The sequence below is a fragment of the Chenopodium quinoa genome, unplaced genomic scaffold (assembly GCF_001683475.1).
Source record: "Chenopodium quinoa cultivar QQ74 unplaced genomic scaffold, ASM168347v1, whole genome shotgun sequence".
Classification (NCBI taxonomy): Eukaryota; Viridiplantae; Streptophyta; class Magnoliopsida; order Caryophyllales; family Amaranthaceae; genus Chenopodium; species Chenopodium quinoa.
This window is the reverse complement of record NW_018742684.1, coordinates 1,346,676-1,372,187: the sequence shown is the minus strand read 5'-3', so window position 1 is coordinate 1,372,187 and position 25,512 is coordinate 1,346,676. Positions and strand designations below refer to the sequence as shown.

At 34.3% G+C, this 25,512-nt stretch overlaps 5 protein-coding genes across 7 annotated transcripts; 2 read left to right on the top strand and 3 right to left on the bottom strand.

The window, feature by feature from the left end:
• LOC110722668 (probable WRKY transcription factor 41) lies at positions 1 to 2,783 on the top strand. The gene is made up of 3 exons (XM_021901943.1): positions 1 to 467; positions 579 to 707; positions 1,224 to 2,783. The coding sequence occupies exons 1-3, from the start codon at positions 136 to 138 to the stop codon at positions 1,846 to 1,848; spliced, it is 1,086 nt and encodes a 361-aa protein (XP_021757635.1). The 5' UTR covers positions 1 to 135; the 3' UTR covers positions 1,849 to 2,783.
• Positions 2,784 to 2,845: 62 nt separating this feature from the next.
• LOC110722669 lies at positions 2,846 to 8,059 on the bottom strand. 3 transcript variants are annotated; one of them, XM_021901944.1, is made up of 4 exons: positions 7,267 to 8,053; positions 4,375 to 4,392; positions 4,090 to 4,277; positions 2,846 to 3,978 (listed from the first exon to the last, which is right to left on the bottom strand). In XM_021901944.1, the coding sequence occupies exons 1-3, from the start codon at positions 7,634 to 7,636 to the stop codon at positions 4,090 to 4,092; spliced, it is 576 nt and encodes a 191-aa protein (XP_021757636.1). In that variant the 5' UTR covers positions 7,637 to 8,053; the 3' UTR covers positions 2,846 to 3,978. The 3 variants fall into 3 exon arrangements, with proteins under 3 accessions (XP_021757636.1, XP_021757637.1, XP_021757638.1); XM_021901945.1 differs by lacking the exon at positions 2,846 to 3,978 and having other exon boundaries at positions 4,147 to 4,272; positions 7,267 to 8,058; XM_021901946.1 differs by lacking the exon at positions 2,846 to 3,978 and having other exon boundaries at positions 4,219 to 4,294; positions 7,267 to 8,059.
• A 686-nt stretch (positions 8,060 to 8,745) lies between these two features.
• On the top strand, positions 8,746 to 13,131 carry LOC110722667 (protein SEH1-like). The gene is made up of 8 exons (XM_021901942.1): positions 8,746 to 9,151; positions 9,567 to 9,678; positions 10,005 to 10,105; positions 10,232 to 10,309; positions 10,493 to 10,648; positions 11,865 to 11,989; positions 12,245 to 12,371; positions 12,770 to 13,131. Exons 1-8 carry the CDS (start codon positions 8,990 to 8,992, stop codon positions 12,899 to 12,901), a joined length of 993 nt encoding a protein of 330 aa, XP_021757634.1. The 5' UTR covers positions 8,746 to 8,989; the 3' UTR covers positions 12,902 to 13,131.
• Positions 13,132 to 14,506: 1,375 nt separating this feature from the next.
• Positions 14,507 to 16,312, bottom strand: LOC110722666 (hydroquinone glucosyltransferase-like). Its single transcript, XM_021901941.1, has one exon. It carries the CDS (start codon positions 16,182 to 16,184, stop codon positions 14,763 to 14,765), a length of 1,422 nt encoding a protein of 473 aa, XP_021757633.1. The 5' UTR covers positions 16,185 to 16,312; the 3' UTR covers positions 14,507 to 14,762.
• Positions 16,313 to 23,039: 6,727 nt separating this feature from the next.
• Positions 23,040 to 24,137, bottom strand: LOC110722565 (nuclear transcription factor Y subunit alpha-like). Its single transcript, XM_021901827.1, has one exon. The coding sequence runs from the start codon at positions 23,749 to 23,751 to the stop codon at positions 23,146 to 23,148; it is 606 nt and encodes a 201-aa protein (XP_021757519.1). The 5' UTR covers positions 23,752 to 24,137; the 3' UTR covers positions 23,040 to 23,145.
• Positions 24,138 to 25,512: the final 1,375 nt, after the last annotated feature.

Here is a 25,512-nt window from a genome sequence, read left to right as displayed (position 1 = left end):
ACCTGAGACATGCAACTTACATCAAGAGAGTAACAAGAATAGCTGGTGATCTGGTATACGACTGTACAACAGACAGTTCAGAAAACCAGAGCATTCTGCATTACTTTCACTCTGAAGAATTACAAAAAAAGGAAAATGGAAAACGGTTGTGGCAATTACGAGCAAGAATCATTGGTCGTGGAGCTAAACCAGGGGGTAGCGCTAGCTAAACAGCTAAAGGCTCAAATGAGTTCAGAAATACTTGCAGGTGAAACTAAAGGAATGTTGGCAGAACGGATACATTCTTGCCTTGAGAAGGCTCTTTTGATTCTGAGATTGGGTGGGTCAATGGAACAGTTTCACCAGCATTTAGTCCCATCAACCACGGCCCCTGAATCACCACTTTCGGTCATTGGAAGTCCTAAGAGTGAAGATTTGAACCCTGGGATTCATGTTCAACAAGATAGCATAGAGCTGTCAAAAAAAAGGTAAAGACTTTCAAGCCGAGTTTTAATGCTATAGTCCTTGAGAATTCTACTACATTTCCTGGTTACAAAGACCTCGAGAAGTTTCTAATAATTTTGGGATACTTGTTGCAGAAAGATGATGCCAACTTGGACAGACCAAGTCAGGGCATGCTCTGAGAATGCAGCCGAAGGGCCACCCGAGGACGGGTATAGCTGGAGGAAGTATGGTCAGAAAGATATACTCGGAGCCAAACACCCCAGGTAAGGTTTCTGCTTCTCAAGATAAAACTAATACAGTAAAAAGACAAAAAGTCCATCAGAACATGCATATTTATCATCAGACCAGGTCTTTGTCAGAAAATCTTAAACATGTCCAAATAGATCCTAAGGTCTCTAGAAAGCAAAGACTTTATCTAATGTAGACCAATCCTTTTTTGTATATTTGCCCTCCACTCTGTTTCAACTAGAAACTAAAAAGAAAAATCATGCAATTCCTGTTTAAAAAAGTAGGAATAATATGCATAACCTGACTCATGAAAGGATTTTTTTTTAAAAAAAAAAAAGTCAAACTACTACAATTTTGACTATAAATGTACAAAGTGTACATCATATCAAAGGTAGGACTACAATGAAATCTCAGATCCCTATTAAATTCAAAATAATAAACTTAATACTTATATCATAACAATCAGCCTTTTAGGTGATTAAGGGGTAATTCAAGTAGAGCAAATAACTAGAATCAGAATCTAACAGCAAGATTAATTTCTGCATTTACAGAAGCTACTACAGATGCACGTACCGGAACATTCAAGGCTGTTACGCTACCAAACAGGTGCAACGAAATGATGAAGATCCCATGCAATTCAACGTCACCTATAAGGGAACTCATACTTGTACACTAGCCCCACGTTCAAAGTCTGCACCAACATCACCACAAAAACAAGAACGCAACAAACAAAGCAATTTTCCCATCATGCACTACCAGCAGCCGCCCGATATGCTGCTAAATTTTCAGACAGGGCTGAGAGTTGACATTCAGAGCTTAGAAAATCAAGAGACAGGATTTTTCTTTCCAACAAGAGATTTTGGATATGAAAACCATGCCTTTACACCGTCAACAGTCCATAACAGTCACCCTAGTAACAGTTTTCCTCAGTCGTTCATTCAATCACCAGCCACCTCGGAATCAACTTATTTCTCCACATCACCTTGCAAGGTCAGCACCTTTGGAGGAGTTAACTATGGACAACATTTTGAATCAGATATTACAGAAATAATTTCAGCTACTACTTCAGGAACCAACTCCCCAATAATAGGCATTGATTATTCAATGGATCCATGGGAGGGTTTTCTGTCTGATAACCAGGCATTTCCTAACAGCTTCTCTCAAGCTAAAGAATAATGTCATCAACAGCAAGAAAACAATCCAACATGTAATCCCATGGTTGGCTATTTTTGGGAAAGTTCAATTTGAGCATTTCATTTAATTAGACAAGACAGGCAGAGAGGATAAACAATAGAATCATTATTTACTTGTAAATTATCAGAGAACTAGCATCTAGGAAACAAACGGGGTTAGTACCTGATATAACAAAATAGGGGGAAGCTTGTCCTAGGTTTATAGGGAGTCAGTGGTACAAGCAAAGAGCTTCATGCTAGTTGACGACAATTTAATTATTTAGTTTTTTTTTTCTCCTTCCCTTGTAACCTACTCCGTAAATTCTTTAGTTAACTAAAACAGCCCTTCAGTCAATTTTTATGAAAACAGAGTGAATATTGCATTACAGAAAAGTATCTTACCTTCAATTCGCTTCCTTTTTTTAGTAAGACAGATGATGTCTAGTTCAAGCCTTACAAAGTCCTTGCTCTATCCAAAGGCTTACTCCTGTATGAAACAAAAATTTTGCAATGTCTCGGAAATATTTCACATTTCCAAAATCAAAAGTAGTTTATGATTGAATTCTCTAGCTAACCCCAGCTTACATTTTATGGTGGAAACTTTCCAGAGAGAATGGGAAGTTTACAACTATGACAAATGTTGGACAATGTTACAGCTAAATTTGAACAAAGAGAGTAGTTGTTTAATGTTTGAGTATTTGTTAACTATAATTTTGGTATTTATTTAAGACAAACAAAATTGCACAGGTACTCTAGATGACAAGTAACATAAAACTTTTTTTGAGGAAACAAGTAATATAAAACTTAAGTGACTAGAATTATGTATGAAAACAAATTAGTACTAAGCCATAGCTTACGAACCTAGGACTATGTTCTCTTCTTAATATAGGAAGTTATTACTAGTGCTTATTATTAACATCTCCGGCCATGTCAGACCAAAAAAAATCACAATAGACCAAACCAGATCTTATTTGCGCCTGTCTATTTCCATATTTTTGGAAGTTCGTGGACAAACAAAACAGCTATGAAGTGAAAACTACGCATTAAGACAAATCTAATTAGACCCACTTGACAAGTGTTTCTCAGAGTATATTTTAGTATACAAATGCAGTAAAAGTTCAATCAAACCATAGAAATAAATAACAGATCAGATCAGAAAATTCAGATCAAACCATATCAGACCTTAAGAAATTCAAACCAAAACAAATTATTTCATGTGAAGAGTGCATAGTTGGGCTCTTTGCTAGTACTAGTATTCTAGTTAACACATTATTTTATTTATTTTTTTTAAAAAAAAAGGATTACAGCTAGGCTCTGAACTGCGATGGGAATTAGCTGGGATGAAGGTTAAAACTAATCGCAAGCACAATCTGAAGAACTTGACAGAGCTATAATAGAGAGGGGAAGACCTTGAATTTTTTTTAAAAATGAGGGCTTTAGTGCTGGAAAAGCAAGGGGAAGGCCTAATTTTTTATTTTTATATTTTTTTGAGGATTGGGGCTGGAAATCAGCTAGTGATCCAGATCTTTAGGAAAATAAGCTAAAATGAATGTGAATAGAGGAGCTCTAGTACTAGAAAAGCAGGGCCATTAGGCCATATTCTCACATTGAGAAAAAGGGGCAACAGTTTGGGTAGTTTTGTAAGGGTTGTTTCCTTTTGAAAGGGTAAGGATTTGAGCCTTTATCTCTAGAAACTCACATAAATCGATTTGAGAAAAAAAGGAAAAAAAAAAATAACGGTTAAAGAAGATCCTTGTGAAGAATAATCATACCCAAGTTATAGAAATTGAATAGCACAGCGAAATGGAAACAGGGAATTAAAACAAATCCATAGTCCTATGTAAGTTCCACTTAATTTAGAGACTATTGAACCCTATTTGAAGATACAGGCAAATTAAGTAGATAATCATGTATTATCTGAATAAGAGTGTGGAGAACAAATGGAAGAAAAGATGGATAAGTTTAACATAAGCAACATGTATAGTAATAAAAATATATTTACAACAAAATGAGCTCAGGAAATCCCATCTTTCCAGCACGATATCTACAAGATGCACCATGTGGCAACATTTGGCAGTTGAGGTAACATTAACCTTCAAATTCATTAGTTGCAGCAGCAATTGCATTATTATATCTGCAAATGTAATATGCTTATTACTCAAGACACGATCTACAATTGGGATAACATTATAAGGTTGTCAACCAAACTCAACTAAACACAGCAAGACATGAAGACAATCCATACCTACGAGGAAGGGTTCTCCTCTTTCAATCTTGAAACTTCTTTAGATTGATTCTCTTCAGAATGTATAGGTTTCTTTAGAGCCCTTCTCAACCCCAGCACAACAAATAGGTTTGACAAAGTGAGCAGAGACTCAGCCCCACCATGCAACCAGTCCACATTAGAGAGGGATGTTCCATAGTGTATCTTCGCTATCACCAACAACTTACTAGAATTCAGGCATCAATTCAATATCTAGTCTTTATAAACCATAAAGGATTATTAACTAATCTTGTTTAAGTAACTTACCATAGATTCCAGCAGGAACTACCAATGAGGAAGACAGAGCAGCAAAATCCAACAAGGGACAATTAGTAGATGTAAATCAGAAAGAATGAAATGCTAAAATCATATTCACAAGGACTACAATGAAAAAATTAACAAACAAAAGGCTGCAATAGAACCAACAATGTCAGGACAATTAGGTAATCTCCCAAATGGCCAGCTTTTATTTCTTGCAATCACACTCAAAGTAGAAATATATCATACATGCGAGTTTCTTTACAAAGGATAATATAAAGTACAGGAAAAATAGACGGGGATTCACAGCCAAGAAGCAAAAACATAAATATCCATTTTTTAAGTTTATAACTCACATTTGTGAGACACTTCCAGGAAGCCAGTCGCCAATGATCGCCAGGATCATAGATGACAATAGATTCAAATCATTCAATAATAGTTGACATTGGGAAGGCCAAACTCTTTTCATGGATCAACGAAGCATATAAACCAAATTTGTATGGAGCCCATGAGCTCATCACAATCAACAAATACCTCTTAAGTATCCAGGTTTGAGGTTTTCTGCCTACAAGAATCACAATGATATACGAAGTACAACTTAGAATCAGCCAAGAATTTCCATATGAAAGGTTTTAACTATATCTTAAGGTCAGCAAAATTTTATCAAAGGATTCTTGAGGGAAGTTTACTTAAGTCCTCAAAAGCCACATGAAAAATGAATGGCAAACCTAAGATCTTTTCACACATCAAAAGCCGCAAATTATGTTATTGAGACCCTTCCTGGTGGGTCATGGAACATATGACAGAAGGTTGTAACAGTATCCCCACCGCCACTGATAGCATAGATTTCACTGGATCCACATCAGGCATGGATGTGTGGTAACAGTTTCCCTTTGTCAGGGTTGTAACTCTTCTCCTCCGAACTAACTTGCAGGCCAACAGAAAATTTCTCCATAAAGAGAGAATAAACCTTCCAATGATCGTGACTTCGTGAGACCTCGAGTGCTAAGTAATTAAGCATTGTTTAAGGAACCCTAAAGCCATATTGTTGCTATATAAAACCTACTGATCATCGTGTATTAAAACCTGTAACTTAAGTATTTCATAGCATTATGTATCACCTGATTAGCCATTCCCACTCATAAACCTTGTAGACAAATTTCATATGTCTGAGCTTAGTGTTATGGTTTCGAGAGCTAAAGAGTTATCAATGGCTCTAGGAAGAAAAAAAAAATGTATAATTTAACAAATTAATCCAGTCTAAGGATCAAACTTAACCAAAATGCTATCATTTATCCCGATATTAAGTGGATAGGTTCTACATACTACATAGTGAAGACGGAAAATTATCAACATAGGTGTGGCATCATTGACATATAACAGTACTTTAAGCAAAAAGAGAAAACAGGTGTGGCATCATATCAATGGCCTCTTTAAATGGTTGTTAAACCAAATGTCCATATAGGAAAAACACCAACATTGCTGAAGGGAAGGGGAGGACCGGAGGATAGACTTCTATAAAACATAAAGGATATGATTTTATCACAAGAGAAGGCTTTTAATCAAACAAATCATAAAGGTACAAACTACAAAGTCATCGAGGTTAAGATGACATAGATACATATTATTGTTACTTCTAGCATATGTTGGATACACGAAATGTTTAGAATCAGAACATAGAAGCCTCAATCAAGCGTATAACCGTAATCCACAGCATAAGCCACTAGGTGATCAATCTCCTCTTCATTTATGACTCCATCAATATCAATATCAGTGTAATAGATTGCACGATCTGCCCTCCAACTAGGCATAAATGAACCCAGTCTCCGAAAGGCTTCCTTCAGTTCTTCCTTATTCAAGTGGCCATCACCATTGATATCATGTTTCCTGAATAATGCCCTCAGCTGCACTTCATCAATAGTTGCCTTATGGGACTCGGACTGTTTGACATTCATGTTCAACCTAGACCTAGGTGGGTTTCCAATACAAAGATCTAACTGCACTAAATCAAGAACGTTGCTGAGTGATTTTATATAGGACCTTAATATTCCCTGCTTCCTAGAACTCTGACTCTTACAATATGCTATCAACACCTATCAAAACCAAACAAACCGACTTTTCTGCAATGCTAGGAAATTTCCAATTTCTTGTAAAGACCACAGAGGGAATCAGATTCCATCCACCTTATGCAAAGTAAGCGAATCTCTGATGATAATACAATTTTCCTAATCCCTTGCCATTTCAACCACAAGGCAAGCATCATCAATCCACACATCAATTTATACCGTGAAGATACCCTATGGTCCACCAAACTACAAATACTTTTTAGAGTTTGATAATCAACACTTTACAGGACAACAAATACAAACCAGCAAGTAACTAGTTTTCTCTTCTTCCTCAGTTTCGACTTTCGAGAATTGTTGATCCCATTTTTGCTTATTCAATAGCGCCTCCTATAGTTTGCTGATCACCATGAACTTTTATAATCAGAATAATCAAACACAAAACAGTGATTAGCTACCTCTATCTCTAGTCCTCAGTTTCAACTTTCGAGCTTTCTCAATCACATTCCTACCTATCCAGAAACATTGTTTAGCTTAAATGGCCTTCAGGAATCATCCTAACTTATCTTCATAACTTATCAAACTAATCTAATTCAGCTAAATGTTATCCAATCTAATTTTGACTAACCACAGAAAAAAGAGTTCTCATAAACAGCAAAACTAACAGAAAAACCCTCAAATCAACAAATGTCAATATTAACAGAAAATTCCTAATAATTGCAACAAAAAGATATAACATAATCAAAAACCCACAAAACAAAATATTTAAACAAAAATTATAACAGCAAAAATCAAACCAAAACAAAAAGAAGAATAAACAGGAGGAAGAAGAACTTACTGGTAGCACCGACAAAAGCAAGCAAGAAATAGAACCCAAAAACGGTGAGTTTAGGAGCAGACTTAGACTTGGTGATGAAGTAGAGAAAACCCAGATAAGGGAAGAGAGAGAAAGCGAAAAGCTGAGAAGCAATGCTTTGAGAATCAATGGTGGGTGCCCATGGATCTACTGGCAGAAATCCGCAGACAATTCCTCCCTTTCTTCTTCTCATTCCGATTGTTGTTGTAAAAACGCCATTGTTGAATTTGGTGTTATCCCTAATCTTGAGAAATGAAGAGGATGGAATTTGAAGGGAGTTTGAAGGAGTTAAGGGGAAGAGTGAAGTTGGGGTTGAATTGCTATGAATTGAGAGAATGCAATTAGCTGCCATTGTTGTTTGATTGAGCTTTTTCGGTTTTAATCGTTTGGAGAAAGAGTGCAACCAAGCCACCGGTTTTTCTTTTGTGTGGTAACCCGAGTATGTATCAATAATTTGGGTGCTGCAAAATTTACAAATGGGTCTTTTGGTTATGGTTTTGGTTTTAGGTTTTTGTTTTTGTTTTCCGTAAAAACAAGAAATAAAAGTGTAATTGCAAAACTTAAAATTATTACGAAATATGAAATTTTGGTCAAATCGGGTCGAATTCGGGTTATTTGGGTTCGGATCGGGTCGAGTTCGGGTTTCTCTCAGTAACTTCGGGTCGGGTTCGTTCGGGTTATCGGGTCGGGTCAGGGATTGCCAACCCTAATTGATTCTCACCCCCGCCCTTGTGCCTCTCTAAACACCAAAAAAAAAGTAAGATGACTGAGATAACAAAAGTCCGTTAAGTTTTTTTTATCTCAAACTCATCTTCAAGACTTCAATGGTGGGGAGATGGTAGCTTGTTCCGATAATGTTGATAAGTAGGAAGGAGGAAGAAAGAGGAAGTATAACGTAAACGTCGTGAGTCACGATTTTCATGAACAATGTGGTTCTATCTTTTGAAGTTTAGTATTATTAACATAAATGCCACTGAGATAAATGAAAATGTTTATTACCGATATCAATTGGGGCTCACTCATTTTAGATTTGATTAATTTTGTGTTCTATTTATAAAACATGTCATATGATTTCCTAAATAAAAAAACCAAAGACCAAAATACTGAAACTATAATCATATCGAAATGACCTTTACTTTTCATTTAAGTAAAATTTCGAAAGATTATATCAAAAAATTAGGTGTTTGATTCAAATTGTGCTCAAGTGTGACTCAAATAGGAACCTTTTATTTTTTTATTTTTTATACACAAGAGAATAGGAGCTTGACTCAACTAAAAAATACAAACAAACTTTAAATGTTGAAAGTCAATATGAGTTGGACTCAAACAAGGCTCAAACTTAATTAAAAGAGAATATTTACTAAACTACTCAAACAAATACAATTAACGTCTTAACCATCATTGTAGAATTATTATTACTCTTTTTTTTCACATAAACTTTAAAATATAATATAAAAACTAATTTGAAAATTTCTAATCGAACTCATACTATGATGTGAATGAATTAAACTAAATTATTGGGTTTATACAGGTCAAAATTTTAATTTCTAGCATCTCTATGACAATTCACAATACTCGTAGTTGAGCCTTGAGTTGGTTTAGCCGAAAAAAAAAAAAAACCCGAAAAATTGGTGAAAACGAAAGAGGAGGAGCGGGAAGTTAAACCCTACACTACGGTGGCCGAGAAATTACACAGAAATAAAAAATGGAGAAAACAGTGGCGACATTGGAGACTGGAACTGTATGTTCTGCTTGGAATTACAGCGCTCAAAGATTAGCTACTGGTTCCATCAATGGCCTCCTCACTATCTTCGATTCTCCTGACCCTGCTTCTTCTTCTCCATTTTCTCCTTCTTCCTCCTTTCAGGTATACTTCTCCCTTTTCCCCAATCAATTGGGTTTTTTACTTGCTATTACATCTCCTTTCTTTCTAATTCATGTTTTTGTTCTAAGTATTACTTCAATTTACAATGAAAGTTTGCAAATTTCGGTCATATTGTAATGGTATAACTCAATTTATTATGAAAGTTTGCAAATTTCAGTCATATTATGTTTGTACTACTCAATTTATAATTAAAGATTGTAAATTTCAGTCATAATATTTGGGATAACAATTGTTTATTTAGAGCTGTCAAATTGGGGTTTTGGGTTGTTTGTGTTGGGTTAATTGGTTGGTTAGTCTGCTACTATGTGGGTTTTTGATTTAATTTCAAATTACGGTTGAATTGTAATTTTTAGGCTGGACATTTATTTTGTGAGCATCCGAATTGTTCATTGTGAAGGTACATGAGGGTAGCATTGTGAAGGTGTTATGGGTTCCTCCAGAGTATGGAGATGCTGTCGCGTGCGTTTTGGATGATGGTACTTTGTCATTGTGGGAAGAAGTCGCAGGAGGTAACTCTAATTATTGTTGCATTCATATGAAAGAATCATATAGTTGCTCACATTATAAGTTATTGTGTATTGGTTGTACTTCCTCGGTGAATGATTTAACTGCAAAACTTGATGCTGATTATTGTTTCGATATTTAAGAATTATGTCTTTATCAAGTTTCAGATGTTTGTTTCATAAGTAGAGTAATATTGTACATATTGGCCATTTGGCCATCATACTACATTACTAATAAGTGAGACATTACTTTCAGTATAGTTATGATAGTGGTGTTTTTTTTCAGTTAGACTATGAAATCTAAAACATATGTTTATCCCTATTCTATACAGATGGGCAATCGCTTCAGTGGAAGATTTGCACTAAGTTTCTGAATAAAAATGCCCGTGTATTGGATATCCAATTTGGAGGTTCCTCTACTTGTTTGAAGTTGGTAAGTGTTAGCTTCTGTTGCAAATTATCATTTTAATGTAACGTAACTTACTTCATGTGCTCTTTTTGGAGCATATGATGAACTCCTCGGAGTTATATAACTATGTGCTATATCCCTTTCTTGTAGGTTGCTGCATATTCAGATGGTTATGTCAAAGTCTACGAGCTTCATAATCCCTTGGACCTGAACACTTGGCAACTTCAGGTATGTTATCGCTTGAATACATCAGTGAATACTTTATTAACATGATGACTACTTAACTAAAGAGCTTTTATTTAGTTAGGAATTTAGGAGTGTATATGTAACCGTAGGATCTCTATGTGGTAAACGTTAATACAAGTTTGAAATCGGCTAACAAACTTTTTATTGCCAAATTGTAATGTATAGGCTGAGTTCCAGAATGTTATTGACTCGGTATCTAAATTTGCAAAAGCTTCATGCTTATCAGCATCCATATCGTGGATTCCACAAAAAGGTGAAAGCCAGCAATTGAGCTTTGTTCTGGGGTTCAATTCAGATGTACCACAACTCAATTCTTCCAAGGTACTGTGTTTCACAACATTTTACATTTTGGGTACAATTCAGATAAACCATAACTCAATTCTTCCAGGGTACTGTTGAGTCTAAAATGTATTTCGCAATTTTTCGTTCACATGGAGCATCGAAATTTTCCTGACAAGTGACGATCTGATCAGCATGCAGTTAATGCTGATGTTCTCATGTAGTTGGACCACACGCCCCCCTTGTTTGTAAATTTTCATTGTGTGGTTGCTGTTACTGTCCTGAGCCTTTTGTCTGTTATGGTGTTCTTAATTATTAACCACTTTTTTTTCCCACTATGTTAACCTATGTTGTGATTTCATTCTTGCTAATAGAGTAGTACAATACTACATTATGTGCTTTTCTCATGCTTATTGGTTAAAGGTTGGCTTTATTAATTTTACTTCCCTAGGTACCTAACGGGATTCATTATTGGTTTTGTTTTTATTAGTATTGTTTGCGGTAATGCTCAGGCTTCTTGCAACTCTGATCAAACATTCTGCTCGCTGAAAATTTATATGCATTGCATATACGTTAGATGATCACATACATGAAAGGCATATCCTATTTTTGTTTCAAATTATTTGCAACATTTATCATAAATGAATGCTACAAATTATTTGCAACAATTGTTTTCTTTCTTGTTTTTACTTATCATTTCATTCTATCTCTCTCATCACATGCAAATTTATTTTTCTCTCTATATACTACTCACAAACAAATTTTGCCGAAATGTTGGTGAATGTCACATTGTTGCAAATAAATTAAAACAGAGAGGGCTATAAAATTACAGAAACCTCTTATGAACACAGTGAATATGTATGAGAATCATAGCCAATACGATTTTATGGCATTCCAAATCACCAGATCTCAAGAAAGTTATGCTACTATATCATCATCTACTAATTCGGCTACTTAGAATTGATGTCTTGGTTGATATGATAAGTCACAGCATACCAAATATAGGGTTGTAAGAGTCTATTTTTCTTTTGTTACATTTCGTTTCTAATAAGATAAATTTTAAGAAATTACCTTATGTCTTGATCTATATATCTTCCTAGAGATCTCTAATTTTCCACAAGTTTCCTTCAAATCTTTGATTAAAGGGTTTTTTCCCTTGAAATTACTTGATGAAGCTCTTGGTTGGAAATATGTGTGATGAAGTGACCTGCTTGATTGAATAACTTATCCAAATCAATCTCATGTTAGATGATATCAGGTCTGGGAGTTTGATCAATTACATCAAAGGTGGCTTACTGTTGCTGAGTTAGCTTTACCTGAAAACAGTGGTGAAAACAGTGGTGATCCAGTGCATGCTGTTGCTTGGGCTCCAAATATTTGCAGGTAACCCTCACCCAATATTTTTTTTTTTTTTTTTTGTCAATACTTAAAAATCGCATTTTCTGTTTGTTGGTCAATCGGCTTGAGCCTTTGCTGGTGTGTGGCATCTTGATCTATGGCCATGCAGGGTTGAACTTCTCATTCATTGTTTCTAGCCTGTAATATTATTACTTGGCATTAACCCTGTGAATTTGGGAGATGAATGTGCCTGTATTTCTGTCGATAATAATTATGTTCCTGCTGAATTTTTATTTACAGGCCATATGAAATCATCTCTGTTGCTACTCAGATGGGTATAGCAATATGGCATGTTGGTTTGAACCCTGATGTTGACGGGCATCTCTCAGTGGAGAAGATAGCTTTGTTATCAGGTCATCAAGGCGAGGTATGACAGCAAATTTCTTTCATTTGGCATTTAGTTCTCCAAAATATGTTTCAGACAAGATCCTTAATCAATGTTTAGCTTGTTAAAATGCACATAATGGAAACACCCTAAGTAAAATTTGTGAAGATTGTCAATTCCAACAGATATTTACTCTTAACTGTTACTCCCTTCATCCCTAAAAGATTGCCTCATTTTCATTTTAGTTAACATGGTTCCTAGTTCCTACAATCTCTACGTACTAAAAAATACTTTGTATCTGGTTATCTGCTCAACTCAACTCAACTCGTAATAAAGTGGAATGTGTTGATGGTGCAAACTTTAAGGGATGGTGAGAGTATTCTTTTGTGATGCTCTTTTTCATCAAACTGCTAATTGGCGAGGTTTTTGTGTGAGAATAGGTATGGCAAATGGAGTGGGATATGAGCGGAATGACATTGGCAACCACTGGGAGTGATGGGGTGGTCAGGCTTTGGCAATCTAATCTGAATGGTGTCTGGCATGAGCAGGCAGTCTTGGAACCTACTTCGTAACCTTGTAACTGTCCCTTGTATTACGAAGTATCTCAGTTGACCTGCAGGGCTGTATTATAGTACTGTATGCATAGGATTTGCCTAGAATTTCTTTTGGTAATCAAATACTAGAGCAGATTTGGAAATACGATATGGGTTTTTCACGAGTCTTGCCATTTGTATTGCATCTTGCATATTGTAGTTGCGAATGACTGCTTTAACAACCAATTTTCGTTTAAAGCAACATTAACAATTTTTCTTTTAACACTTTTTCGAATCAAACCCTTCACCTTTGGTTTTATGCAACCTTTAACTCTTCGGTTGATGATATGGAACTAAACCTTTGCTCGACTAAAACGACCAAGCTATTGAGGGCATGTCATGAGCCATATTTTACTTAATTGTGAATTATTAGTCATTTCTAGTTTCAGTATACTTCAGAACCTAAACAGGCAAAAATCTTAAGGGGACTAAGTAAATTGATTAGCTAAAATTTAACATTAGTGTGTATGAGTCTATGATTGTGAATGATTTTAATTGAATTGGGCCCTATTCTTTAGAGCTGTTTTGCTACTGCTCTGTCCTGCTCTGCTCCGCAGTGTGTGGAAGCCTAGCTCTGTTGTGCTATGTCCTGCTCTGCTCTGCTCTGCCCAGGATCTCAAAAGAACAAGGCCTTGGTCTATCTAATTATATATCATGATTTATTTGTCATTAAATGTTCGAAAGTAATACCAATCTTAAGATCTTTTTATTTTTTATTTGGTGATCGTGATAAAAAAATTATTGGGAGTTGAATAATAAATCTTTTGTCTGGTCTGCATGGGCTCACTGACTGACTATTTTGCAATGGCCTGATTTTTTAGTTTTCATGCATTGGCTTATGATAATGAATTTATGGGCTGCTTTTTTAATTTTTGTTTTCTACGTAGTATTTTTTTTTTTTTTTGAGGGCATTCTACGTAGTATTTAAGAAATAATAATTGCGATTGAAATTGTTTTTTTTTTTGAATGAATTATTAGATGCAATCATGCAACACTAAAAAGTACTTTTGTTCGTACAGAGTAAATTAAAATCAATAGTTACAAAACACAAACTTGTTTGAAATTGTTATTTTAGTTTCAGTTTTTTATTTTTTTAATTTTTTGAAAATAAAACACCAAAAACTGAAAACAAAAAACATAAAGCAAGAAAAAAGTAATTTTTACTTTTTTACTGTTAATTTTCAAAATTATTACAGTATAATTTTAATAAATTTGACCAAATTGTAATTCATTATATGACGTATATTAAATGATATTAAAAAACAAAATATCACAGCGATACCAAATAAACCCATAAATCGTTCTTATTATTATATTATCACTAATAGTAATAATAATATAAAAAAATGTGTGTAATATGGTTTTTGGTAATTGTCGGGAAAAAGTAATCTATTGTATAACTATTACATGCTTTAATACTTTTTGACAAATTTGTTATGGGATGACAAATTGATATGTTACACCGAAAATATAAGTCATAGGTAGGTACATGTAGTTGGATGTAAGGATTTGGAATTTGGAGTACATGCCTACATATGTTTTGGTCTAATGATCGAGATTGAGGGTGAGTACGAAAAGGTGGTCTGAACTCTGAACAAGCCATATTCATTAATATGCATGTAGTTGGATGTAAGGACTTGGAGTTTGGAGTACAAATGAATAAAAAAAAAAAAAAACAAAACTAGAAGAGCTTGTAACTTCATGAACTAACGCATCCATTGATAATGTAGTTAAACTTTTAATTATAACTACACGCAACATTAAAACATAATCATACATTAATTAGACAATAACTGAAATTCTTAAAGATCATTGATCAATGTAAATAGGCTAATCACAGCTATTCTTGTATGCTCTTGTGATTCTTCATCTCTTCGGCCACCTTTGCTAATGATTGTTTTGACGATCCATCTTCACCTAAAGTAGCAACAGCCGCATGCTTCAAAGCTCTCATTTTCTCTCGTTGTATTTTTCCTTGCATCAAACATTTTGCATATTCAGCAATTTTTTCCCGATCAATCAAACCCTTATCATTTGGTTTCACCCTCAATGCAACATTCAAATCATCAGCTACCAGCACGGAATTCAACTTTTGTTCAGCATAAAGAGGCCAAGCAATCAAGGGCACACCATGGACTATGCTCTCTAGAGTCGAGTTCCATCCACAATGAGTCAGAAACCCACCGGTCGAACCATGACTTAATATTTGAACTTGTGGGGCCCAATTCGGCACCACAAAACCTAACCCTTTGGTCCTATCTAAAAACCCTTGAGGCAAATACTCAAGTGGGTTATCAATATTATTAGTATCACCAAAAAAAGAAGCATTAGATTTATTATTTGGGGTTTTAAGAACCCACAAAAATCTTTGCCCACTTAACTCAAGCCCTATTGCTAACTCAATTACTTGCTCATGAGAAAGGTTCCCACCACTACCAAATGACACAAACAAAACCGAATCACTTGGTTGCTCATCCAACCATTTTATACAACCCGACCCATCTATCAACCCGTCTTCTGAACCGGTCCGAATCACCGGTCCAATGGGGTAAACCGGAGGAACATTATCTTCTCGACCACGATCATTCATCAAGTAATCAAAGGCAACCGGTTCAAGATCATAAAAACTATTGATTAAAATCCCAGTAGCTTCAGAATAACACTCTATCATGCTAAGAAAGAAGTGATAAATCTCACTTTTTCTATTCTGAACCGGATCAGGAAAATCAGCCCCATGAACCGGAACTAGACCGGGCACAAACTGAACCGGTTCAGATAAATCTCTGTATTCACAAGAGTGTATCTTATCCAATTTTGGTAGACTATAAAGACAGCACAATCCCAAAGCACTACTAAGAAAAAAAATATACGATAACGCGCCAAACTCTCGGGCCAAATGTATGATACTTGAGCCCAAGAGATCAACAATGACCGAAACTAAACGTGTTTCCTTAGACAAGGCTCGGAGCGAGTCACGAATACCCGGGATGGACCGAGTAATGGTGAGAGTCATGCGAGTCTCAATGGCGCAATCGGAGTGAAGATCAGAGACATCGATGGGAGAAACATGGGTGTAGGAGATGGAGGGTGGGAGGTTTTGTAGGAGAGTGAGTTGGGATTTCGAAGGCGGTGAACCGTCGTTGAGAATGAGAATGGTGATAGTGAAGTTGAGGCGAGTGAGTCGGGTGGCTAGCTCTATGAGGGGGATGAGATGACCCATCCCTGGTGTGGGGATTATGGCAATGTGTGGTGTTTCTTGCATGTTCAAAGGGTTGTACAAATGTTTTTGAGTGTTGGAAGGGTTTATAAATTATAATATTGAGTGAGTGTTGGAAGGGTTTAAATAGTGAGTAAAGGGATTGAATAAGGGAGGAAATCCATTGGTATTAAAGTAGCAAGAAAACAAATTAGTTGTTGGGAAAAAAAAAATAGCACATTAATTACATTATAAGAAAAAATACTTATTACTTTTAATATTATAAGGCTATGCTCATTTTACATGATCTAATTGAAGTCTAATTTTTTCTAATACAAAGTAATTTAATTTGATCTAATGTGATCTGGTCGATCTGTATTTTAAATTTGACCATGTTTATACTAATTCGTAAGATATAAAATTACCATTTGAAATGTCATTAGATTTGTATTTATATAATAGTACTCCATAATATGCATTTTTAAGTGTGAAATTTGTACTGTATAATTTATTTTATTACAAATTTAAATATATTTAAATATAAATAATTGTAAATAAAAAGATAAGATATAATCTGATCTAATTTGATTATTTCTAGTTGATTAAGCTAATATGAGTATCAAATTATATCAAAGTGAGTTGAAATGAACCACTTTGACCAATAGTAGTATACATTTACTTATACCATTTTGACCAAGGCTAATGTAAAATATGTTTACATAAATCACTTTGACCAATAATACTAATATATACTTCATATCACTTTGACCAATATTACTAATGTATACTTCATATCACTTTGACCAATAATACTAATATATAACTGTATAATACATTTATGATTCATAAATGAAAGGGAATCCATTAGTAATTAATGTAGCAGGGAAACAAATCAGTTGTTAAAAACACAAATACATTCCATCATTCAAATAATTAATTACTCCCTCCTTCCCCGAAAGAACGACCCATTTGGGTTGATTTTACGGGTATTAAAAAACTTAATTTGCAAGTACAAATGTATGGGAAAACACAAGTAAACATGGTGTAATAATGCACCACTCCATGTGATGCTTTATTAGCCATTAAGATTAAAGTCTTGTTTTACAACAATCAATATATATAATTAAAATACACAAGATTGTCAAGCTAGCACAAAAATATTTGAGGATATATTGGTAATTTTGTGATTTTATAGATGTCGGAAAAAACAAATGGATCATTTTTTTTTGGACTAAAATTATGCCAAATCGGTCGTTTTAGGGACGGAGGGAGTAGTAAATTTGATAAAAGTTTATATCACTTCTTCTCTACTACGGAGTAATAAAAGTCATACTTCGTAACTCATAACCATTTCAAAACAAGTGTCTCATTTTGTATTTTACATTATTCACATGCATCACTCTACAAATTTTGGTGTAAAATTAAACATTATCGCATATTTTGCCAAAAAAAAAACCGTTGTATATATAATGATACTTGTCCGTTATTTAATACGGAGTACTATTTCCGCTCCAATAATATTGCAACAATGAAGTTTTAGTACTATTCATCAATCTTGTTTGACTATATAATATGATTTATATGTTAAGCAAAATATTGTCATTTGGGATCTTATTAGATTCGTCTCTCAAAATAGTTTTACAATATCAACTTTTTATACTACCTCCGGCCCAATTTAGTTGCAACTTTGGAGGTGATTGCGGAGGCCGAGGCAAAATTTCCTAATCATGTTTATTGAAAGATAAGGGTATACACTTAAGTATTAATCCAAGTAATTAAAAAAAACAAATTCAACCCAATTTTTAAAAAGAAACCCACCACCACCAACACCCACCTAGCTATACGTACAGAATAAACCACCCACCAGGCCACCACCACCACCTACCACCGAACCCAGCCACCCAAGCACCGACGAACCCAGCAACCACCAAACCACCACAGTGGAACCCAGCACCGCCGAAACAATCAACACCGAAACCACCAACCCCGAAACAACTAACCCCGAAACAACCAACCCCGACACAACCAACACCGAAACCACCAACCCCGAAACCACCAACACCGAAACCACCCCGAACCTGCCAACCGCCAAAACAATCAACTCTGAAACTCACCGACGAACCGCCAGGAGCGAAGCCAGGATTTTCAAGTCCCGGGGGCCGGACTTGTCAAACAACAGATTGATGGAAAAAATTAAAATGTACTAGTATTTTATTGTTATAAAAAAAAAAAAAGTTGAATCGTACTCTACGATTTTTCATAGTAGAAAAATCATCAATCAAAGATTCAACACTAAAATCTACTACAATCTCTTTTTCATAGTACCGGATCTTTTTTGCCCATCAAAACTTGTGTTTTGCTCATTATCATCATTCAAATTACTTTCGGGTTTCAAATTTGCCTTTGAAGTGGAACCCTCTTCTGGTTAATTATTAACTTTTTTGTAAAAAAAATCTAGTGTTTTTGATTTCATGATTTAACCTATATCAATACAAAACCTCAATTATCAAATTAAGTAGAATATAACCCTAAAATTTGATCTAATGGTCCATTCAATAAATTAAAAATTAGCCAAAAATATTAAATAAATAAACATATTAACCAAGTAAACAACTAATCACAATCATGTAAATAACAATAAGAAATTTATTAATTAAATGAAATTAAATAATTTAAAAAAATAAGAAGAATTTTTAAAAATAAATTAAATAAGAAACTTTATCAAAAAAACAAGTGAGGAGTAGGATTTGAACCTAGGCTCCTTGGGAAAAAGAGTCACTACCTAACCAATATGACAAGCTCATTTGTTGTATTAATTGTGTCTTCATTACTATAAATAATAAATTTCAGGGGGGGCAAGGGTTAACAATCAAGGGCCACAAATCTGGGCCGGGGAGGCCGGGCCTCCACCAGCCCCCCGTCCCTTCGCCCTTGCGAGCCGCTGTAACCTCCCACCTACCACCAAACCCACGAACCCACACACCTACGAACCCAAAGATCCACGAACCCACAAACCCACAGATCTGGAAATATAATAGGAATGGTTGAAGGAGGAGAGAGAAAAAAAAATTGGGGATGAGGAAGAAGATGTAGAAATTTGATGAATTATGGTGATGAGGATTGAGGGGGAAGATGAAGATGGCTTGAATTGGTTTCGGTGGCTAAGGGGTTGATTTTGGTGAAAATAGGTTACTTAATTAATGTTAGGGTTAAAGCTAATTAGATAAAATCAGTTTTGTAATTAGGGTGTTTTAAAAAAAAAGTTAGGGTAAATGATAATTTCACCACTAAAAAGTTACTAAAAAAGAAAAGAAATGGGAAAGTTGCAAGTAATGTGGACCGACCCAAAAAGGAAATAGTTGTAACTAAATTGGACCGGAGGTAGTAATTTTTATTTTACTCTTATATAATTATAGATATTTAACATATAAAATATGATTTGGGATGCATGATTTCACTCTTGTTGCAATATTATTGGATCGGAAGTAGCATATTTATTTATTTTTTTTAAAATAAATCCATATAATAAGAGTATAAAATTGAGTTAAAGTTAATACGGGAATAGTGTAAAATACAAACTAGTGTATTTTTTAAGGTCATATAAAAAGATAATATAAGTCAATTAAATCACCTAAACTATGAGTAAGTAATTAAGTACAATGCTTATAAAAAAGGAAGTATATAAAAAGAGGGACTAAATGCCTGTTCTGATTCACTGAACTGAATTGTTATGAGAGAAGGAAATTTGGAACTGAAGTGAGCTGAACTGAACTGAACTTAATTGTTTATGAGAGAAGAAAATTTGGAACTGAAGTGAGCTGAACTGAACTGAACTAAATTGGTTTTGAGAGAAGGAAATTAGGAACTGAGCTGAACTGAACTGAAGTGAAGTGAAATTAAGTTGAAGAGAACAAATCCAAAATGTAGAACTAGTGAAATTAAATGGAGCAGTAGTGCATTACATTTCAAAGATGAAATCATCTACGTAGTAAATTCATACGGAGTATCAATAATTGTACAGCCAGAGCTAAGAGGCCCAAGTTTGGGTAATCAAGTAGCCCATTTATACAGCTTTAAAATTTGGGCATAACGAACAAGCAACCCAATATAAGGAATATAGGCCTGTTCTGCTCTTGTGTATTGAAAAGCCTCGTTCTATGGGCCAACAATTTCTGTAGATATTCATTTTCAGGCCCAATTGTGTGAAATGAGCTAAAAAGGATCCTATTTTGGCTAGGAAAATCATATTGTCAAACGAAATCTCGCACAGGTCAACCAACGTTGCTTAGTTGCTTAGCATACTTGTTAAAATATTGAGGAAAATAGTTGATTTGATTCCCAAATGTTGTAAGCATGAAGTGGAATACGCGCTAGTTGATTGGTGTTGGCTTGGGGGCATAAGCTAGATGTGATGGGGGTAGAAAGAAGCCCTAAGTTGTGGTTGTATTACTGAGTTATCTGGAAATTTATGACAAGTGCTGTAGGCTCTCAGAACAATGACTTGAGAGTGAGGGTGCACCATTTAGGGGGAGCTAGGCTGTTGGGATATCCTATGTTTGTGTGAATAAAACATTGTCCATCTTACTCGAAAAATGATAAGATGGTGACAAGCATATAAGGTTCGTGTGTTACTCCAATCCTATTATTAGTATGTCTACTTAAAATAAAATTTCGCTTAATTACAACGCATAATACCTCTTGGCAAGTTGGCATACTATGAGTCTATAACCTTGGGTAGTTGGTTGTAAAGCCATGTTCTCTTCACTTCATAATTAATGAACTTTTTAGTTTTATTAAATTTTATTTTACTAGTTTAAAGTTATTATGGTTTGAAAATACCGATTTTTACATATGTAAATATATTATTATTAAGTTGGACTTGTTTTTGTTGACTTGAGCTTATTTTTACAGAATTGGGCCTTGAAATGTACAATGATTAACCAAAGTGAATAAGTACTAACCAACCACGAATACTGAATTCAAAACATGCATATGCGGAGTATACATGTATCCCGTCAAAAAAAAAAAAAAAAAAAAAAAAATGAGTACAGGTATACTATTATACATGTGTGTTTTATAAGCTTGTAAAATGTGACCTTGGAATCTTAAGAGACAATGAAACTCCAAATAAATGTAAATTATTGTCATTATACAACACGACCAACGTAAGCCACAATCTGGCTCCAAGTATTGTGCAGCATACACATAGCTTGGCTTTACCCACAAGATACATTGCAGTACCTTCTAATTTCAACCCTTGTTACACTTATTGTACAACGTTGTTATTGTTTTCTAATAAGATTGTACACATTATGTTAATGAAAACACCTACAAGTAAAAAGATTAAAAGAAGAGATAGTTTACTTCATAAGACCTAGGGACTTTAAGTCTTATCTTTAAACTTATAACCAATGTTACTCCATATAAATTATTTTATTCAACCGATTACTGAAATGCGTGATTGTGCAACTTTTTATTAATTTGAGTTTTTTTCAAGAGCTTTAAAGATGCACGTAGTGAAAGTAAATAAATCCCTTATAGGCCTTTAGAGTGATCACTCACATAGCCGCATACAACACTGGCCAGGATCTCTCAAGACTCTTTCACCAGGGTAATTTCCCAAAATAATGTAATAATATAAACTAATTCCTTATATACATTGATTTAAAACCTATTTCCCATAATACCATCCACGTAGGCTAGGTTCCGAGGTTCGGTATTTGCAAGTATAAAACCGCTAACATTGTTGGCGGTTTTAACTAATATAGGACTTCTAATAGTATTAGAGGTTCTATGCATAGAACCGCTCTATATATGCATAAAACCTTTATTGGTATTAGCGGTTAAAACCTCTATTGGTATTAGCGGTTCTATGCATAGAACCTCTATTGGTATTAGTGGTTTTGTACGTAAAAGCTCTAATACCATTAGCAGTTCTATATAACGAGCCGCTAGTGTCTAGTGAAAGCTAAAGTAGAGGCTATATGCATAGAACCTTTAATAGTATTAGTTGTTCTATACTTCTATTATAAAACCTCTAATAGTATTAGCGGTTCTATACTGCCAAATTCCAAATCTAGGAACCGATCCTATATGGACTGTACGGTATTATGAGAAATAGTTTTTAAATCGACTTATGTAGAGAATTAATTTGTAGTTTAGCATTATTCAGGGACATCACTCCTTTCACCAAGTACACAATTTTGAATTTATTGTGTTCATTTTGATTTTGGTCCTTATTTAAGCAAGTTCTACTTCATTAAAAAGTGCTGTAATTTTCTAGATAGGAATATAAAACCTATAAGTCAAAATTAATGCATGCGAACTTCTTTTAAAAATTAAAATCAATTATTTTTACTAAAAAAAACAACCAAAATCACAAAATTTAAAAGGTATGGAATAAATGATAGGATCAAAATTAATCATAGGAAATCCCAAATTAAATTTACTATCGTACCTTTGCCCTAGTGATATTATGAAATTTGAAAAGTCTAGTAAAGATATCATGTATTTAATATAGGTCTGTTATATGGCATAGATCAATCACAAATCACAACTAATGCCATGTCTTTGCCTTTGGTTTTAAATAGATTGGTCCACCATGAAAGAAGGAATTGATGCTCAACAAATATATTTATTGCTATACTATAAGAAACATATCGCAAACGTTAGTTATTGTAAGTTAAGATCCGTAAAAGCAATTATGCAATGCAGAATAGACACATCAATACAAGTATTTTTGATCATCAACACTCGTGTATTAACTCATCAATCACGTACTATTTATGAATCTAGTTTAACACGCTTCTACTTAATTTAACATTTTAGTTATATATAATACCTAACTTCAGGTGTATTGTACTCGAGAACAATAAAGAATTTATAACGGAGCTAAGATTATTTTAAGAAATAACAAAAATATTAGCAACTTTCCATATAATTAACAAGGAAAATCAATAATACAAGCTCTTAAAAAGTTAATATACTCGATTTTATATCTTTACATACCTTAATAAATTATTCTATATTAAATACAGTAAATACCAGTAGAAGCAGCCGTGAAACGATCCGACATCGTTTTCCTAACCAACGAACTAATCTCAGGCGAAAAGCAAACTTCCGGAACTTCAGGAATACTCGAAAGCCCATTGGGCTTTTCATAGACAAGAAAATACCTACCACCATCAACCACCTTTTCTTTTTCTTTGACCTCAGGATCCAAAAACCATGGATCAGGGCTGCTACTACTACTATCATAATTGGGCTTCGAATTATTGTTATTATTGGGCTTAGAAGCCCTAAAAACAGACCGTAGAAGCTTCTGGAAAGATCTGGAAACCTTCGAGGTTATCGACTTCTTCGACGGTGGTGGTGGTGGTGGTGCACGGCGGTGGTCGGAGGGAAGACGAGGCATGGAGTAGGTTCTAGATGAGTTGATAATGGCGGAATCGAGTTGTCTTTGGAACGAGGTGAGCTCGAATGAGTCGTAGAGGGTGCTACCACAATCCCATATTGGTTTCTTATTGGTGTTATTGTTGCTGTTAGTTTTTTGAAGGTTTGGTAATATTTGTTGATCATTTTTTTGTGACTTTTGTGAATTGGTTTTGGTTTGAGTTTGAGGTTTTTGCTCCATTTTTGAGAGAAAAAGAGAGAAAAATTGAGGAGAAAATAAGTTGGGTAGGAAACAATGAGGGAGAGAAAGGAAGAGCGAGGGTGTTAATTAAGCAATAGGGCACCACAATATGCGGTTAAATCATATGGAAGAATAGGACCAATTATATATATTACGTACGACGTGTTTATTTTCGTGTATGGTGCAAGGGATTCTCATGTTCATAGTTGACTAGATGCTCTAGCTGAGTTGGGTTCTCGGGGAGTAGTTCGACTCAATGGATTTATTTATTCGACAATCAGTTGTTGGTTGATGTTTAGTTGTATTTATTTGATCAATATTTATTAAGTAGAAAAATAAGACCTATACATAAGGTGGAACAAGTTTTGTAACATAAAATTAAAAAAATAAAGAGATATTTGCTTATTGGGATTATATGTGGTCAAACTCTTTCCCAACGTGGACTAAGTATCTTTTATTAAAATTACATATGTCTATATTTTCTTTAATAAGCAGAGGTAATAATTCTAATTTATGATAATATATTTAAAGTTTGAGCTTAAAAAAAGAAATGATCGATGGGATTAATTAGTAACAAAAAAAAAGTTAATACTCATATAGTCATATTTGTTAAATGTAACCGCAAATTTACAAGAGATGAATAATTGTACCATTATATATTAGCTATACATGCACTAATTTTGTACTCTTATATTATTGAAGAGGAAGAATGCGTCGCTATTTTATTTAATTATTATTTCACTTTTGGTAATCCGCTTTTAACCTAACATTGATACATGCATTAATGCATAGTATTGCATTAAATGAAGAAACTGGATGAAATATTGCAATGTACGGGCTAAGATTTTGACGCGTAAAAAGTGAAAGCGATTAGGATTAGTTTTTATACGTATGAATTGGATCCACTAGCTTGAAAATGGGTCTGGAGAATGCATTAAATAAATACTTTAATGGTTACCCTCAATTGAACACGTTACATTTAAATTTACCATGTAATATTTTTTTTTTTTTTTTTTTTGAAAAGTATGTATGCAACTAATTGAGTGGGATTATAAGGGGATGTTTGAGCAACTTATAATATTGATGATTTTAGACTGGAGAAGTATAATTCTTTGTATTAAAAATTTGAAGTTGGTTAAATCATACATAATCAATCGCTCTATAATGCCGCGTACTACGTAATGTACATTTAGTACACAACTACACATAATATAATTTCAGAAAAAATAAGCTAAACTAATGCCAAACAAAGTATTACTATACTTGCAAGCTATAATTAATAGTTGGAGTATGTACAACTGTACAAGATATTTATTAACATGTTGAAACAAAAGAAAGCGAAATAAGTGGAAAAGCTTTTTTTTTTTTTTAATACAATTTAAAAAGACATATGATGAATATATTTAGGTTTTCAAACATAATTATTTTAATAAAGTTTCATGCAAATATCGTGTGGATATATAGTCATATAGTACAATCTTGAAGAAATTGCCCTACCCCCGAAATGAAATAAAATGATATGTGTCAAATTCAACTTATTTACGGGCCTATTCACATTTACTGAACTGAGCAGAACTGATTGGAGCTGAACCGAACTGAGCAGAAGTGATTGGAGCTGAACTGAACTGATTGGAGCTAATCTGAACTGAACTGAATTGAATTGAGTAGAGATGAAATGAATATTTTATGTCAGAAGATAAATAGGAGCTGAATTAAGCTGAATTGAACTGATTGGAACTGAACTGAAATTAAGCTAAAGTG

Excerpts from the sequence above, each read along its gene's own strand:
- LOC110722668 (XM_021901943.1), top strand. The coding sequence starts at position 136 with ATGGAAAACGGTTGTGGCAATTACGAGCAAGAATCATTGGTCGTGGAG. Across the intron at positions 468-578 it reads ATAGAGCTGTCAAAAAAAAG|AAAGATGATGCCAACTTGGA; the intron begins GTAAAGACTTTC and ends TACTTGTTGCAG. Across the intron at positions 708-1,223 it reads CTCGGAGCCAAACACCCCAG|AAGCTACTACAGATGCACGT; the intron begins GTAAGGTTTCTG and ends CTGCATTTACAG.
- LOC110722669 (XM_021901944.1), bottom strand. The coding sequence starts at position 7,636 with ATGGCAGCTAATTGCATTCTCTCAATTCATAGCAATTCAACCCCAACT.
- LOC110722667 (XM_021901942.1), top strand. The coding sequence starts at position 8,990 with ATGGAGAAAACAGTGGCGACATTGGAGACTGGAACTGTATGTTCTGCT. Across the intron at positions 9,679-10,004 it reads GTGGGAAGAAGTCGCAGGAG|ATGGGCAATCGCTTCAGTGG; the intron begins GTAACTCTAATT and ends TATTCTATACAG. Across the intron at positions 10,310-10,492 it reads TGAACACTTGGCAACTTCAG|GCTGAGTTCCAGAATGTTAT; the intron begins GTATGTTATCGC and ends TGTAATGTATAG.
- LOC110722666 (XM_021901941.1), bottom strand. The coding sequence starts at position 16,184 with ATGCAAGAAACACCACACATTGCCATAATCCCCACACCAGGGATGGGT.
- LOC110722565 (XM_021901827.1), bottom strand. The coding sequence starts at position 23,751 with ATGGAGCAAAAACCTCAAACTCAAACCAAAACCAATTCACAAAAGTCA.